This window comes from Panthera tigris, chromosome F2, assembly GCF_018350195.1.
Source record: "Panthera tigris isolate Pti1 chromosome F2, P.tigris_Pti1_mat1.1, whole genome shotgun sequence".
NCBI lineage: Eukaryota > Metazoa > Chordata > Mammalia > Carnivora > Felidae > Panthera > Panthera tigris.
In genome coordinates this window covers 47,117,982-47,135,257 of record NC_056676.1, presented here as the reverse complement: position 1 = coordinate 47,135,257, position 17,276 = coordinate 47,117,982, and the positions used below count along the sequence as shown (strand labels likewise).

General features: G+C 48.6%; 1 protein-coding gene across 4 annotated transcripts in view; it reads right to left on the bottom strand.

Annotated features, from left to right (window-relative positions):
• Positions 1-8,196: 8,196 nt before the first annotated feature.
• The window catches only part of GRHL2 (grainyhead like transcription factor 2), a 167,257-nt gene continuing 158,177 nt past the window's right edge, over positions 8,197-17,276 (bottom strand). For all 4 annotated transcript variants that reach the window (XM_007073312.3, XM_042972700.1, XM_015535561.2 and 1 more), the window contains 2 exons: positions 10,779-10,843; positions 8,197-8,412 (listed from right to left, as the gene is read on the bottom strand). In XM_007073312.3, coding sequence (XP_007073374.2) covers positions 8,298-8,412; positions 10,779-10,843 — 180 coding nt within the window. In that variant the 3' untranslated portion in view covers positions 8,197-8,297. The remainder of the gene's footprint in view (positions 8,413-10,778; positions 10,844-17,276) is intronic.

Genomic DNA, 17,276 nt, shown 5'->3' with positions numbered 1-17,276 from the left:
GGATGATACAGAGTGGCCGACTATCCGTTCATACCCTTGTTGAGGGTGGGGAAGGGATGTAGAGGGTGCTGTCCCATCCCATCTCTATGTCCCAGGGGGCACTTTCCACAAATGGATTTAATAATCTACAGTTGATCCTTGAACAATGGGGGGGTTACGGGTACAGACCCCTATGCAGTCAAAAATCCACACATAACTTTTGACCCCCCAAAACATAACTAATAGCCTACTGTTGACCAGAAGCCTTACTGATAACATAAACGGTTGATTAACACCTATTTTGTATATAGGTTATACACTGTATTCTTACAGTAAAGCAAGCTAGAGAAGAAAATGTAAGAAAGTCACAGGAAAATACATTTACAGTATCATAAATCTGCATATAAGCAGACCCATGTAGTTCGAACCCATGTTGTTCAAGGATCATCTATATATATTCATAGATCCCATCATGTGGAGAGGCCCCTATATCAGTTGACTTTGTGTCTCGCTAGCTTGGCATTCAAGCACTTGATTAGGACGTAAGAGTTTTGTGCCTCATTGACCATGCTGCCTCAGGTCAATATGCCTGAGGGTCCAGGTGCTGATACCCGCCTCCCCCCACTGGGTGTGCCTCCTGCCCTAGAGACACGGGAGCCAGGGTTTGTGAGAGGGGAATGGGGAGGTGGCGAGCCCAAAGCCCTGTCCGAAAGCATCCTGGGTCTGCACGTGGGCTTACTTCTCTCCACTCACTTATTTCTTGGCCCTCACTTTCTTCTCACCTCCTCTCCTTCCTCACAACTGGAGCTGCAAACTCTAGTCCAAACGTTAAGTGCAATGGAAGGCAACTTCCTCTTCAGTGGCAGATTGATCTCCTCTTCTCTGCCCTCTAACCTTTTCAGTCTGGAGAAGAGTCCGTAGAAAAGATGACGTGATGCAGACCCCACACCGTCCACGCAATTCGGATCAGGGTGTGTGTGTTTTGTCGTTGTCATTGGCCCTGCCTCCAGCACAGAAGGCCATTAACCTAGAAAAAAGGGACCGAGTGTCAGCTACAGTAGGTGCCTCGTGGGCCATCCAGACCTCCTGTGGGAATGGAGTTGGCCTGCAGGGGTTCTGTCTTCACCGTTTGTCCCTACGGACCAGCAATGGTCACGATACTCTCGAGTTTTGAGCCTGTTGCTCATGGCACCGATGGAGAGGTGGCTGGCAGCTGCCAAACAGATCAGGAACCTGCACTCCTGCACCTGCTGGAGCCAACCTGGCAATTTCCAGCAAATTTCCAAGACTAAGGCTCCTGTTTTCAGGGCATTGTCCTAACACCCCAACTCAACTGGATCCCCTCACAGCCTAGTCCAGCCACGGAGGGGGCACGCCCGTTGAGGAGTCGTCTGAGAGTTCTCTAAGTATGGGAAAGAGATCCCGAGAACTGTCTCTGGAAGAAATGTCGATACTTCACACGTGCCTCTCTTGGCTTGAGTATGCTCAGCACTCTTGTTTTTTGAGGTGGCTCTTCAGCTACAAGAAAAACAAGAAAGAGAACATCGAGCCTTGTATTTCCCAAGGCAGCAGAGAATCAGCCAAATCTGCCTAAAATAGAAAGGTTTGTTGCATAGTGAAAAGATGTTCAGGCCAAGGGTGTAACCAATGGTACATTAATGTTAAACAGGGTTCTCTACATTTGTTGTTGTCTTTTAAATGTTTATTGCGGGGGGGGGGGGGGGAGGCAGAGGGAGAGAGAGGGAGAATCCCAAGCAGGCTCCATGCTTAGTGTGGACCAGGACTGGGGCTCGATCCCATGACCCTGAGATCATGACCTGAGCCGACATCAAGAGTCAGACGCTCAACCGACTGAGCCACCCAGGCACCCCAGGTTTCTCTACACTTGAATGCTGACCAAGACTTAGATAGGTCTCGGGTGCTTGCTGCACTGGGTGCGAATGCGCCATGCACGGTCCCAGACATCCCTGGGGTTGCAACCAGTGGTTACTCTGAGAACATTCCATGGTGTGGAGCTAAGCCCCTAAGGCAGCTCAGAAGGGGCAAGAGCCTCAGAGAGTCTTATTTCATGCCTTCTTTTCCCAGCACTATTCCAGGAAAGAGAAGGCATCTTAAGAGTTCTAGAGAGGATGGTGAAAATACTTCAAAATTCTGCCCAGCTCAGCCTGCCGACCCTTCTTAAATACCAACAGCTACCACCAGTATATCATACACATGTAGACAGACAGATGGACAGACTCTATCTTCCCAATACCGGTATTTAATCACTTTACTGAGCTGGCACTGAGTGTTCAATGGTGACTTAACACAGTACCAGGCACTATAGTCTTGAAGGCGTGTGTATGTTGGGAGAGTGGGGGTAGGAGTGATTAGCAAAGAAGCTCACAGTTCAGCTGGTAAGTTTTGTCCAGCACACTGAATACAATCACAGAGTAACCTACATCTATGTCCACGGCAGAGCAGACATCAAGTTCTTTCTTGAGTGGTGCAGGAGAGGTGTTTGCTATCCAGGGAACAAGCTGGTAACATTTGCCTTTAGTGCCCTTTCAACATCCCCTTCTCTTTGGCTGCTTCTGGCTGATCAGAGGCCCCCCACTGTGTTTCCTAGAATTTGAGTCCCCCAAATTAACCCATGCACCCCTTTAGCAGAGCTCAGAGAAGTGTGGGGATGGAGGACCCTGAGGAGAAAAGGCAGAGCATACTAAGTTGGTAGACCAGAAACCCCACTCGGTGAATGTTTACTTGTAAGAATAGAGCCCCAGTGAATCTCTATGGGAGACCTTTTAGAAGGAGTTGGCTGTGGTCACCGGGGCGGGGGGGGGGGGGGGGGGGTTGCTGTTCAGATCTTACCTTTTGAGAGCCCTGCTAGCTGATTGACAGGCTCTGGCTGCAGTCTTTGGAACCACCTTAGCATTTACTCTGAGGCCACATTCTCTGGGGCTGCTCCCAGTGACCGCACATGGTGGAGTGTTAGAACTGGGCCATTCCTGCCCCACACAGATTCTTCCTGCAGGTGACCTATACTCGAGGACTCCTCAGGGGCCTGGCTGAGGCAGTCTGAAGCTCCTCTTATGCAAGCGTCCTTTCCTCCTTCCCTCCCCCTTCTCTCTTCCCTCTTTCTTTCCTTCCTTCCTTTCTTTCCTTTCACAGGGGTCAGTCCACACGCTCTCCCTATCTCCCCCTGCTCACTACCCCTTTAGCCTTCACATGAGTTTCCCCAATAAATCTCTTGAATGGCTGATCCCATCCTGGCTTCTGCTTCTTGGACGACCTGAACTGACGCAGTGACCATCCCTTACCCATTCCTGTTGACCCTCAGTTCCATGGGCTCAGACACTCGAGTTGGCAGCCTTCCCAAAGTGAGTTTCACATTGGTGACTTTTCATTACATTGTACAAGAGCTCGGGGTAGGAGGGGTTATATTATGCCTTAGAACTGGGGTGATGACAGAACCCTGGCTCTCCCAGGATGAGCCCTTATAACTGTGCTGATGCCAGGCCACTATCACTTTGCACCTACATCACTGCCTCGGAGGGCAGACTACATCTAACCTGCCTCTTTGTCCCTAGCATGGGGCAAAGTAATGAACTGAGTTAGCACAGAGTGAAAGGCAAGAGCCGGGACGGGACCCTGTGGCCCTGACAACTGGTCACCCTCACCTACCTGACCAGAGTTCCATATGGGGGGGTTGGGGGGGATGGCGAGGCACACCCAGCACCTTGGCTGCCACCGGCCAAGGGAGGGACTGCCTCAGGACAGATGTGGAGACCAGCTATATCCTTTACAGGACCTACTCAGACCTGTGGGTCCACTTGACCACCCATGGAGGCCATGGATCATGGCAAAAAGGCCTTGTGGCCCATTGCTAATCCCTCCAGAAGCCTCCTCCCTCAGCTCCTCCCCCAGCCTCCTCTCCCCTGCCTTCTGGTCCCGGCATAGCGGCTGCTGGGAGTGCCACTGGGGTTGCAGCCATCAGAGAAGACTTTCTTGAGGCAAATTTTTAGCCAAAATTTGAAAGCTGTGTATGCAGACAGTGTGAAATGCAGAAGGATGTAGAAATGCTGGTCCACAGGAGAGCTAGCCCAGGGACGTGTGCCCTCGGGAGCGATGGACTAGGCGACACCAGGGACTACGAGGGACAGTATCGGCCGGTGACTTCTCTCACGTCATCTGTGGTCAGACCACTGACTGAAGGTTTTGCCGCGTGGATGTCGCACACACGGATTTCTTCCGTAGAAGTTTGTGGTGTCTTCTCCGTGTGAGTTAACAAATGCTGAGTCGACATGACGCTGCGAGTGAAATCTTCCTTCAAGTCATCACACTCAAAGGGGTCCTCTGGAGAATGAGACTTCTGCTTGGGGGAAAGAGATGAAAGCCCCTGGCCTCCCATCCTCCCTTCAGAGCTGAACCGGAAGCGCTGGTATCCCTCACTCACGCTGCCCCCTCCCTCCGACTTGCAAAGACCACCAATGATTATTTTAGGCCTCGCCATCTTGTGGCTTTGGGTTCTTCCAGGCAAGACTGGAGAGAAGCTAAAGCGAGAGCTGTATGCTGCTCTTTATTTTCAAGAGGGCTCGTCATGTGACATCTCCCAGGCTGTGAGCATCCTGGTGACTCCAGATAAATAGAAACATTTGCGCTTAAAATATATATTCGGGTATCTAGGGTGTGTATATTTCACTGTCAGGAAATAGAAAAACAAATCAGCATAGGTCTCTTCATCAGATTTAGTTGATTGATGCCTAAGAACTGTAAAACCCTACAAGCTTCAAAGTATTAAGGCTTTCTAGAATAAATAACGTAGCTTCATAACTTACCTTACTGTGAAAGAAAGAAAGAAATGCTGCTTGTTCAGAGGCTCTCTGGAGTCGAGCGTGGATGACGGCTGAACAGCACGGTGGCCCAGTGGGGAGGCAGGCAGAGGAAGCGCTAACGAACACTGGAATCCTGAGTCCGGCTGTGTGCCTCTGAGCTGACAGATCCTAGTGACCTGGGAGTTTGGGGGCAAGAGACCATCATGATGGAACTGGAGTTTTAGCCATGTGGTTTCAGCCTCTGTAGGGGCTGGTACAAATGAACTAAAGAGCCAGAAAGTTCCTGTGATAACTTACATGGGGATGAGCGTGAGCGAGGCGGTGAGGAAGGTAAAAGCGTGTGGACAGGACCTACTCTCCCTGCCTTGAGGAGCCGGCCAAGAATAACCACCCTGGTGGCTCTTCGCGGCACAGTGAAGGCGTCTTGATTTCTTCAGCCCTCTTCTCCTGTAACCGTGGGGTGGAGCACAAGGCAGAGGACGTGCCTGCTGTGTTGAAGTCTAGGACCCGAAGCTGTCCAAAGGGGGCCTAGAATCTTCCCAAGGCCACACTGCGGCTTCTTTCCAACAAGGCAAAGAAGCCCCAACACCCACCTCACAGAAAGCACCAGACACTGTCATTGACTCTGACGTTATGAATATTTATTTTTTTCTCTTAAAAATGTACAAAAAATAAAATAACTGTATTTATAGTTTATAGATTCCCCTTCTCCCATTTACAAAACTATTAAGTTACATTTGCCTTTTTCTTTTGTTTAAAACACGAGAGCAAATTGTCCATCTTTCAATCTCCCTTGCTTGTTTTTAAGAAAGGGCCGTTCACAGAATTTGGCACAAACCCTCTGTTTCTGTTGCATTTTCCTAATTTTAAATAAGAAGGAAAATAAATGTTTGATTCATTTCACGCCTCGTAAGTTTCTGGGCTGGGACGTGCCTTAGTCTTTCAGGATCCAAGTCCAAGATGACATCTGACTGCGTTTTTCTGTTGGTTCCAATCTCCAGACACCCATTAAGTCTAAGCAGTGTGGGTATGTGTAAGAAAAATACTTGTTTTACGTGTCCCTCATCTTACATGGATTTTTTTTCAGAGAAGCAGATTTGTTTAAGTGTAATAAACTGAAGGGACAAGAGAAGAGGCAAGTCTTCCTATCTTTCTAGAGTGTTTCTGCTCAGAAAATTGTGCTCATCAAAGCCCTGCTGACATACATCCAAGCTAGACCATGGACACTCTGAGAATGCAGAGGGGGCAGGAGAAGGATGGGGGGGCAGATCAGATGGGAGGTGATGCTCTCTCTGCACCACCCTTCGGTGGCACTGGCCTCACATTCTTTGTTCTGGTAGGTGGGGGTCACCACGGTGATGGCTCAGGGACTGGAAACAAATGCGAAGGCGTCTCTGATCATCCTCTGCCTTGGGGAAGACCGGCAAACATTTCCCCAAAGAGACTAGAGAAAAAAGGGTAGGGTAACTTGTGTCAGACGCCCCAAATCTTATCTTTTCCCTACTCTGGAGTCTCTGCCCCAGCCCAACAGTATTTGCCGTTTCGTCTGCCAGTCACGTTCCAATCCACCTCTGAGGCAAGGAGCACGCGAAGTGCAGAGTACGTCATACATTTTCAACACTGAATCTGTCCGTCACAGAACAGAGCTTCATCAGGACCCAGGAGGGTCCCCACGCTGCTGGTCCAGGGCATGGCAGCCAGAGCGAGGGAGGAGGGAACAGATGGGAGCAGAACTGAATCCGGGATGCAAACCTTTGGCACCACAGGAAGGGATAACGTGTCCAGAAGACACAGACAGGTGCCCCGTTACCATCACCCGGACATCTTCCTCGGCGCGGCACCCACTCTCCGTTCCATCCAAATCGTCTGTAGCCTCAAGGAGAAACAGCTGGGCTGGAAGCAGCCCTTCTGTCCTGCTCTGGGCCTCAGGGGCAGGTGGGGTGCGAGGCAGGGAGCCCTTGGAGAGAAAGCTCCCTGGGTGAGACGTCAAAGTGCTTTACAAACAAATCTGGGCCCTTACATAGAACCTGCCCTAGTGCAGGACCTGGGGCTGGGGACGTGTCTGGCTACCTGAAGGCCAGTGCTTCAACCCACAAGGGCGAACGCAAACCCCCAGGCCACCTACCTGTCCCTTCAGAGAGAACAGCGGCCCAGGACGGTTCATGATTTCGCGAGTGTTTAGGGAAGCATTTTTTCTACTCTTCGTCTCCCAGAGCATGTACGGGAGGACCAGGCCTTCTCTCTCCCAGTCCTCCTCCAGGGGCTGCCCTTCGGAAGAGCCAGGAGGCTCTGGGGGCACCCCCCTCCCCCCGTCCCCCCGAATCCAGCAGCCCGGAGCAGAGGTGGCCACGGGAAGCAGCCCCCCGGCCTGTGAATTCGGAGCTAAGCTGTTGGCATCACTCTCAGAACTGCAGCTGGGCTTTTGGGGAAGCCACTTGAGATGAAAGACGCACTTGTCAACTGTCAGGCGCTGCACAGAGGCCCGGTCCTCATGATCACCAAGTTCTGCAGTGGCCCCAGCACGGGGCCCAGCCGCAAGCCCCCTGCGGTCTCTCTGGAAAGCTCACCGAAGCTGGAGGAGCTGGGGCCTCAGACCATCCGACCTTTCCCGCTGACGAGACCGTTCAGAGAGCGAGAGAGGCCGGAAAGCACATCACCGGGAGGCAAGCGTGGAGGCCCACAGGGCGGGCGTGCCCGCTGGCACCCCTGCAGTCACCGGACAGCCCGAAGGCCGCTTCCCTGTCCCGGCGCGTCCCCTGCAAACCCCTCGCAGAAAGCGGAGCCTCAGCTACACGTCTCCCCTAGGCCAGCGGCAGTAAACATGCCCACGTACCGCAGGTAAAATATATTATTGCCATATTATAAACACTATGTACATAATAGCCAGGCGTACCTTCTGGGTTACTAATTACACGGTAGCTGAATGTCTTCCTGTACAAGGCCTGGCGGCCATTCGCTGGAAACCCCCAGACGTGTTTAGCAGGACGGCCTTCCCCAGAGACACCTGAAGGCTTGTGACCAGGACGAGGGTGTCCACCTCTGACCGCGCCCGACGGCGGCAGCGGGCGGCAGCTCGCTCTGACCAGCCACTCAGGGCAAGCGGAGGTGAGGCGTTCTCGGGCTCTTCGGGGTGAACAGATTGGCTGTGTTTCTCTTGAAAGGTGAGAGGGGGGCTCTGGACGGTCTCACCTGGGGCCAGCAGTGTCCTGCAGAGTCCTGGCAGGCCTGGACCCCGGGGCTCCAGAAACAGGTGGACAATAAATAAGCGTCTGACAGGCCCAGCACGCCTTCCTGAGGGGCTCAGGATTTAGCTCCAGCAGGAGCCAGGGGATGGGCCAGACACACTGGTAAGGGACGGGGCTCTGTGCCTCGCCCGGCTCCCAGCACAGTCTGTAACAGCGGTTGGGGGGTGGGGGGGGGGGCAGGGCTCTGGGCCGGGGCTTCCACCTCTCCCAGGGAGGAATGCACCGAGGGCCCCTGCTGAGGGGACGCCGAGACCAGGGCTCAGATTTCCATGAGTGTGATCTTGAAGCCTTCCACCATGCTCTCCATGTTGAGAATGAAGGTGTCCTCATTCGAGTAGTGCTCAATGATGTTGTCGTCCATGTTCACCAAGATGCTGCCGGGGAGGAGGGTGGGGGGTAAGAAACAAAGATGCCATCAACAGCAAGCGGTGGGCAAGGGCCGACCCAGGCTGGGGGCTCCCCTAGCCATTCTTTGGCAAGGGAGGCTGGGAAGGGTGGAGGAGAGAGGAGGTAAGGCAGGAAAAGAAGACCCTCATAATATTTTCTTCCCGCAGAAACCAGTCTGAAGAACCCAAAGCCAGGACTGGTCAGAACTAACCTCACAACTCCTTATTAAACAGGTCTCCGGAGGCATTCAACCCAACCCTCTTGCTTTATACATTAGAAAACTATGGCTCAGAGAGATGAGCCGGAAATCACACAGTAAGCTAGTGACAGAGCCGGGTCCTACACGGGTCCCCCGTTTGCATTAAACCATACTGCCTCTTGAAAATACACTTTAAGGGGCACCTGGGTGGCGCAGTCGGTTAAGCGTCCGACTTCAGCCAGGTCACGATCTCGCGGTCCGTGAGCTCGAGCCCCGCGTCAGGCTCTGGGCTGATGGCTTGGAGCCTGGAGCCTGTTTCCGATTCTGTGTCTCCCTCTCTCGCTGCCCCTCCCCCGTTCATGCTCTGTCTCTCTCTGTCCCAAAAATAAATAAAAAACGTTGAAAAAAAATAAATAAATAAATAAAAAAAAGAAAATACACTTTAAAAAAGTACTCCAGGGGCGCCTGGGTGGCTCAGTCAGTTAAGCATCCAACTCTTGGTTTCGGCTCAAGTCATGATCTCGTGGTTCGTGAGTTCGAGCCCCACATTGGGCTCTGTGCTGACAGGGTGGAGACTGCTTGGAATTCTCTCTCTCTCTGTTCCTCCCCTGCTTGTGGTCTCTCTCTCTCTCAAAAAAAAAAAAAAAAAAAGTACTCCATAGTCAGAGGAAGAGGAAGATGAAGAACTGTGGCTACCCCATTGGGAATGTAATGTGTTTCAGGGTTTCAGAGACCTTGTGTTTACTCTTCACAGCAGTCTTGAAGGTAGGGGTGACCATCACCACCTTGCAAATGAGAAAATTGAGTGCAGGGAAGGTCAATCAGCTCCCCAAGGTCATCCAGCTGGTTCCTGGCTGAGCTAGATCGGAAATTGGCTTTGCCTGGCTCTGAAGCTCGCCCTTCACCACGTGTGACCTATGGTCAACTATCCCAAGTGGATTTAGTTTTAAGAGAACCAACAACCTCCAGGGTCTCTCCCTCATTTGGAAATCAGACAGATCTCAGTTTGCCATCAAAGAACTGACTCATTTGACAGCTATGTGTCATCTGGCAAGTTTAGGAGCCTCAGTTTATTCTTCTGCAAAAATAAGAAAAACAACTCCTCTCTAGATGGTTGTCGTAAGGATTAAAGTTTTTAGCGCAGGGCTTAACATGGCACTCGATGGAAGTGAAACATTATCGCCGTCAGACTGTACGTCTGCACTGAGGATTTCTGCTCGGCAGTAAGACCTTGAGACACCACTCAAATCTCATCCTCAAAGGAATACACTCAGCCTATTGCACTGACTGTGAGGAAAACTGTAACATACATTTAAGGGAGCGTCCCAACAGGGCTCCAGTGGAAAAGGTCTCCCATTTGACTCCTGCTCTACCAAGAGACCCATCACTCAGAAAGCCTGAGCGTCTCAGCAAATCAATCTCCTTTATGACAGAGGCTCAGAGAAGAGTCTTAAAGACCCGTTTTCTGTGTTTTGTAGGAAAATAACTCTAGAAGCTGACTCAGTGGAAACGCTCTCCTGGGACTAAATCCAGCTCCCGCAGCCTCTACTCTTAGACCCTCATACGCAGGAAGCCCTAGAAAGGCTGGGGGGTGGCAGCGTGGGGAGGAATAACAAGAGCAGTGTATATAAAGCACTTGCAGGGGGCCCAGAACCTACTGAACGCCTCATAAATGAGTTATTGTTCTTAACGCTGAGAATAAGCAGGTCCAACGGTCATTTAGATCATTTTGTTAATATTCACCTCAGAAGAATTCGCTATACCCTGAGCGCTTCTGGTTCTTCATGTGTCACCCTGAAACCAACCCCAGAGTAGCATGTGATTCTTTACACACTCCACACTTGGCAGAGCTGACTCTGCCACTCTCCCCAGTGTCCTCACCCCTTCCAGACCCTTCTATTCCACCACTCTGACATTGCAATAGGACATCTCAGGCGGCGTCATGACAATGCACTGTCTCCCTCCCTCCCTATCTTATTAAAGATCTTCAAAATGCACTGCGTTTGCAAGCTGCTCAGCAATCCTTTGTAAGGATGACACACAGTTTTTATAAAAGGTGGAAACAGAACAAAAGGCAGACACCATTTTTTTTTTTTAAAGGGACTATGTAGACTTCTCTGATTTGGAAGTCAGTTTAAGTTGTTTCTTTCTTACCCTTTTTTGCTTTTCTTGTAAAGCTTTGCGATCTTCTCCACAGGCAATCCGTATTTCTCAGATATCTGTAACACCAATAACAGAAAGGCAGATGAGCATGGAAGGGGAGGCTAAGCAGAGGCAAGAGAGAAACCTCCGCTCTCAGTCTCGTGGAGATTCTCCCGGGTGCCTGTATCCTCCCAATATGCCTCAGCTGCAAGGCTCTCCGGTGCCTAAACCTTGAGTCATTCAACAAAAGATTCAGCCACGTGGTAATTTAATCTACAATAAAGGTATCATCTCAGATTAGCCGGCAAGAAAATGGACCCCGGCCCCGATGTTGGGTGAGATAAGTAGCCATATAGAAAAAATTCAACAAGTTAAGCTGGATCCCTTCTCTACTTCTGACATCAAAATAAATTTCAGATAGAGCAAAGATTTACACGTGAAGGCTGAAACCATAAAAGTATAAGAAGAAACCATGGGTCAGTTCTTTGTATTGATGTCATCTTCAAGGAGGGAGGATCATTCCAATGAAGACATGAAACCTGAAGAAACAAGGTCAAAAGGTTGATCAAACAACAGAGAATTACAAATACCGGTAGAGCAAAATCCGCCATAAGAAGCGGAAGACAGACAATATACTATGAAACTTTCTTGTCAATGGGAAAAGGAAGAACCCAGCGTGAAGAAGTAACTCACAGAGAAAAGCACAAGAGGACAGTAAGTACAAGAAAAACTGTACCACCTCACTCCTCACTTTAAAATTTCAAATGAAACCAGTAGGATGGAATTTTATGTTATCAGGCTCACAGAAACTAGAAGAATGATAATATGGTGTCAGCTAGAGTGTGAAAAACGTCAAATCTCGTATTCCATAGGTGGAGAATATTTTTGAGGGGAAATTTAGGAAAAGGTCTTAAAATTTAAAAAGCATATTCCCACAGATTCCACCGCTAGTAACTTGGTCTACGGAAATACGCCCAGACGTACGCAAAGCTTTTCAAAGCATCGTTGTTCATAATAGAGAAAACCGTATATAACAAGCACTCATTAAGTATGTTTTGGTATCTTCACAGTCGAAAGCCATCCAGTCATTTAAAAATGTGACAAGCCTATATGAAAAATAAGGTCCTTAACACACGAAGGGGAAAAAGCCAACAAATTGCAAAACAGTATATATGGTGTGACCCCATTCATGTTTTTAAAGAAATAAGTATGTAAGGAAATAGAAAATATGTGAAGGACCTGCCAATCTATTAATCTATTAACAGCAGCTACCCTGGGAGAATGGACAGAAACGAGACTCTTTTACTTTTCACTTTGTACCATTCTGTAGTGGCTTGCCCTCCCCCCGCCCCCCTTTTGACAATGATTGTGATTCACTTTTACAAATATAAAGCAATCATAGTTTGGAGATGGCTTCTGGAGAGACCTACCCTCAATGTCTGTCATGCCTTCTCTGTCCCAAATCCAATCCACCAGCCTCTTCTGAGCCCAGCAGCTGGGGCGGACTCACAGCCAGCTAGGATAAGTGAGTTCTGGGACAGGGGCAGCTGGGCAGTGGAACAGGGGCTCTGAAAAGAGGCTGAGGAGCCCTAGGGCACAGGCAGACAGCTCTGGATCCCCAGAAGAGCTTATCCCACATACAAGCACACATTCCCACCTCTTACCCCTCCACTTGCACAGGAAGGACTCCTCACCCCCAGAATAAGCCCAGAGGAGCAGAAAAGAAGGCTGAGAGGGCAACAGGAACCTGGGGAACCAGCAGCCTGCCTGCCACTCGTCACTGCTCCATCACTGATGGGACCGCCCTGTGCCCACAGCAGAGCCTAAATGTGCCCAGTATGTAAAATGACATGGCCTGGGGGCAGCGGAGAGGATGAACGGTGCTTGTGTTGTAGGCATCCATTTGAACAGAACATTAAAAACACACTTATGAAGATTGCACACACATGCAAAATTCTGATCCAAAAATACGATTACTGAACTAAACACATTCTAAAGTTCAGTAAATGAACTGAAAGACTGGTAGTCAATACAGCAAACCAACAGTATTTGGAAAGATCAATTAGAAAAACAAGTTCAAAAGCAGAGCAAAGACATGGAACATAGAGGAACTCGTGAACAAAAAAGGCAGCTTTAAAAAACAAGAGCGAACAGAGAGATTTGAAGAACAGAGGTAGGCCACAGAAGATGTGACTATCCAGGGTCCCAGACAGAGAAAAAGGAACTGATGGAGAAGAGGAAATAATTAAACAAATAATAGAAGAAAGACCCAGGTTTTTGGACAAAGCGGGGGGGGGCTCCTGAATCCCGGGAGAAATCAACGAGGAAAGACACGCATCTGGCCATTCTGAACAAAGTGCCAGATCTCCAAAGGGTAATAAAAACATTCTGAAACCTTCCAGAACAAGTTACCACCACCACCACCCCCCTCCAAAAAAAGGAATAGAAGAATAAACCTGGCTTCGGTCTTCCCATCTGCAACATTAGAAACCAAAGGATAGCGGAGTAACCTCTATAGACTACTGAAAAAAAAGAACTTCACCCCAAGAACCTTGTACACCAATAAGTTATGCCTCAGGCATCAGGGTGAAAAAAAAATGGTATTGAGGAAATGCAAAAGTTCAGAGAACATTTCACCCAAATACTCCAGGAGGAACATACCCACAAAAGAACGTTATCTAAACAGAAAATGCATCAGAAGGGAGATTTCGGCCAGGCGAAGGGGGAAGACAACAAACCACTAGCATTGTGCCATAAATACATTTTTAAATGTATACAAACTCTACAAACACCCTCTCTCCATCTATCTATATTATATTGATATATACTTAACTACAGATAGACAGTTATCTATCAGGATGTAACTGTGTGTGGGTGTTTACATAGTTAGATGGAATGGGGGTGCAAAATAAGGGCCAAACAAAGATTCTCGAAGTAAAAAGGACACACTAAGGGAGCAAATCTCATCGTTTGTTAGAGTGAAAGCATCAAACTATCTCAGCAACACCAAGAAGTCGGGAGTCTGTGGGGACGGAGGGGTGAGCACCCCCGACGCACTCCGGCTAAGCAAGAGAAGGCGGCAGGAGAGGGAGAAACGAAAGCTCTCACGGCCTCGCCTCGTGCTGGGGGGAGCTACATACACAGCGTTGGTGCAAAACATAGCTGGAATTTCATCTTCAACTCACAGAGAAATGAGGAGGGACCGAAATAACTGAGGAAATGTAAACAGTAACTTTCCAGAAAAGGTGGAAAACAGCAAGTTAATAAGTCTGCCAAGCAGAAGAGACAGCAAGAGGAAACTGCAAAGCAAAATCAATAATAAAGAAAAATACAGACAACAGAAAATCCAGTCTATCCGTCATTATACCAAATGAGAACAAACTGCCTTTTTCCATCGAAAGCCAGAGTGTCAGAGTAGGGAAAAAAGAAAAGTTAAAAGAGAAAGAAAGAGAACCAGCTGGATGTTTAGCAGAAAAACACCAGAGGCAAAGGCTAAAGAGGGGATGGCTGGAGGGCTAGCAAACAAAGGAGAGCAGGGGTGAGGACATTTGTAGACAACAAGGTGAGCGTTAAGGTTGATGAGGTTACAAAGGATATTATGCAATGATAAAAAACAGTGTAGGAAAAGGTGTAGCAATCTTAAATTTGAGGCTCCAACAGCACAGCACTTGAGCACAAAGTACAAGATGGTGGGCAGATTTGAAAGAAAAACAAGTATCGCGGGAGACTTCACCACACGAACAAGCACAGTACGGTAGGAGGACAGGAGTCGCCCATACTCCCGGTTTGCTTTTAGAGTTGGACACACCTAAGGCAAGTAAGAACAAAGGAATAATATAGTCGCTATGCTAGATTTAATATTTCATACACACACACACACATCTCCTAAAGAGAATCTATCATGTGTTGGGTCACAAAGATAAGCCAAATTACATCAGAATTCATTAGAAATGCAAAATTCAAAGTTGCCACAAATGCTTAATTATTTGGAAGTAGGGCAGTCCCCTTTTATCCATAAGGATACACTCCAAGATCCCAGTGAATGCCTGAAACCTCAGACAGTAACAAACCCTGTATGTATACATACACATACACATACACACACACACACACACACACACACACACACACACACACACACACAATGTTTTTTTTCGTACACATACATACCTATGAGAAAGTTTATAAATTAGGCACAGTAAGAGATTGATAACTAATAATAAAACAGAAAAATTATTACAATATGCTGTAATAAAAGTTATGTGCATGTGGTCTCTCTCTCAAAATATCTTACCGTATTGGACACACCCTTCTTTTTGTGATAACGTGAGCTGATAAGATGCCTACGTGATGAGATGAAGCCACACGAATGAGCTGAGCGTCAGGCTATTGACCCTCCAAAGATCATCAGGGGATCATCTGCTTCTGGACTACGTCTGACCACAGGTAAGTGACACCGCGGAAAAGCGAAACTGGGAATAAGGGGGCCCCAGAACCCTGGCTGTGTAACAGCTCAGCACCCCTTCCTCAGACTCTCCAGTTCCTTTAGCAACCGTCTGGGGAAGATGCTATGTTATAGCTATCTAAAGAAGCTCTAACAGCAGCAAGTTTCTTTGAGCATCGTCATGCTATTTCCAAAGCAGCGAGATAGTCTGAATAAGGTAGGATGCGCACAGATTTTGTCACTCCTCCCCAGGCTCAATACCGTTGCCCTTTGGGAGAATTTCTACTTCCTTCCTCTCGTCTTCCCAAGCCCGGCACCTGCGCTATCTGCCGGGTCCTGGCGTCCACACCTGCACTTGCCAACGGAGAAGGAAATGCTGACGTGCGCTGGTTCGCACCCAGAGCAGAGCGCTGCGAGTGGGGCCTTGCTGAGGGATGGAGGTGTGGCCGTTTCTCAGGAGTGAGCTCACCGTGGCCCCCACCCCGTGGGGCTCCAAACCCACCCAGTCAACAGAGCTGGTGCACAGAACCAGTGCTGGAGGAGCGGGTCCCCTGGGCATCGTTCCTGGAGCCGCCACTCCCTGAGCACTTCCGGGTTGGTCTCAGCCAGCGCTCCCTAACCTGGGGTCTGCAGATGCCCGGAGGACGCACATGAACTGGGGTGGGGAAAGCGTACATCTTTATTTTCGCTAACCTTGGACTTCAATTTAACCTTCCCTTCAGTCAGGAACATACAATAGTCTTAGCGGTAACTGAGTTTTGTTACCAATGGAAGTCACAGATATTCTCATGTCGTATTAGAATTACGGCACAGATCTCGAAATATCAATTATGTTCATCCATCAGACTTCGAAAGTACAGTAGTTAGGAGTCCCACCCATAGATCATGTTAGTGCATGAATAAGGAGCACATATATTCCCGTAGCACAAATATTTTTCATTAAGGACTTCAATGTGATCGATAGAATTGGTTTCCTTTGTAATCCTGTTTTTTTTATTTTGTACATTGAAAAACTTTATTCAGAGCAGGGTCCATAGACTTCATCACACTACCAAAGACGTGCCACAGCACAAAAAGGGAAGAATTTCTAATCAGCGTTCCCTACGTGAGAACTTGCTGTCGGCTGGACCATGTGTTATTTGTACCTGATTATTATTCTGACTTGCTTGGCCTGAAAGGGTTTGTTTTTTTTTTTAACTTTGGTCGGTGTCGTTTGGAACTTCTTTTTAAAATAAAATAGGGACATGCTTCTACCCAACGCCATCAGACTCCTCTCTTGTGAAAGAAAAGTGATTCTGATTCTTGGTCTTTTCAGAGGTTTGACTCCCAATTCCAGTCTGGACTTGGGTCTGCTGGGAGTGGCAGCAGCGGCTAGCATTTATTGAGTAGTTACTAAGTGCCTATCATAGGGGCACATAACACTCTGATCCAACAGATCAGATCCATCATTACAGTAAATAGGTACCTTTCTGAGCCCTGTTGGTCAGGTGAGGCAACTCGAGCTGACAGTCATTAAATAATTTGCCCTGCTAATAAGTGGCAGAGACAGGTTTCAAAGGTAAGAATCTGGCAGTCCGGTTTCAGATTCTGAACTCTTAGAGAAAATGGGCATACGAGAGACTGAAGGGCAAATGTCTGCCCTCCACACAACTGTCACAGGCAGAGGGAGTGGCAGCTTGATAATACGCCACAGTGACACAACGTCCTCTGCCTCCATGCCAGGCGAGGAAGCGTGTTTTGGCAAGTTCAGAAACCCTGGAAAGAAGTGGGACTGTGCAGGATATCATGTGGAAGAAGCTGGCCATCTGTCAGTGGGTTATAGAAGGATTGATTCCTTCTGCCCAGGCCCTGGATGATATCACCCCTAAACCCTGCTCTCTATGCAAGGAAAAGATGTGCTGCACGACAGTTCTCTTGAAGGCAGCAGTTAGTAAGAGTGCTTGCTTTTTAATCTGTGCTTTTCAATTTACCTGCAACAGTGATCCACTTCTTTTTTTCTTAATTTTATTCTTTTAATGTTTGTTTATTTTTGAGAGAGAGAGAGAGAGAGAGAGAGAGAGCGAGCA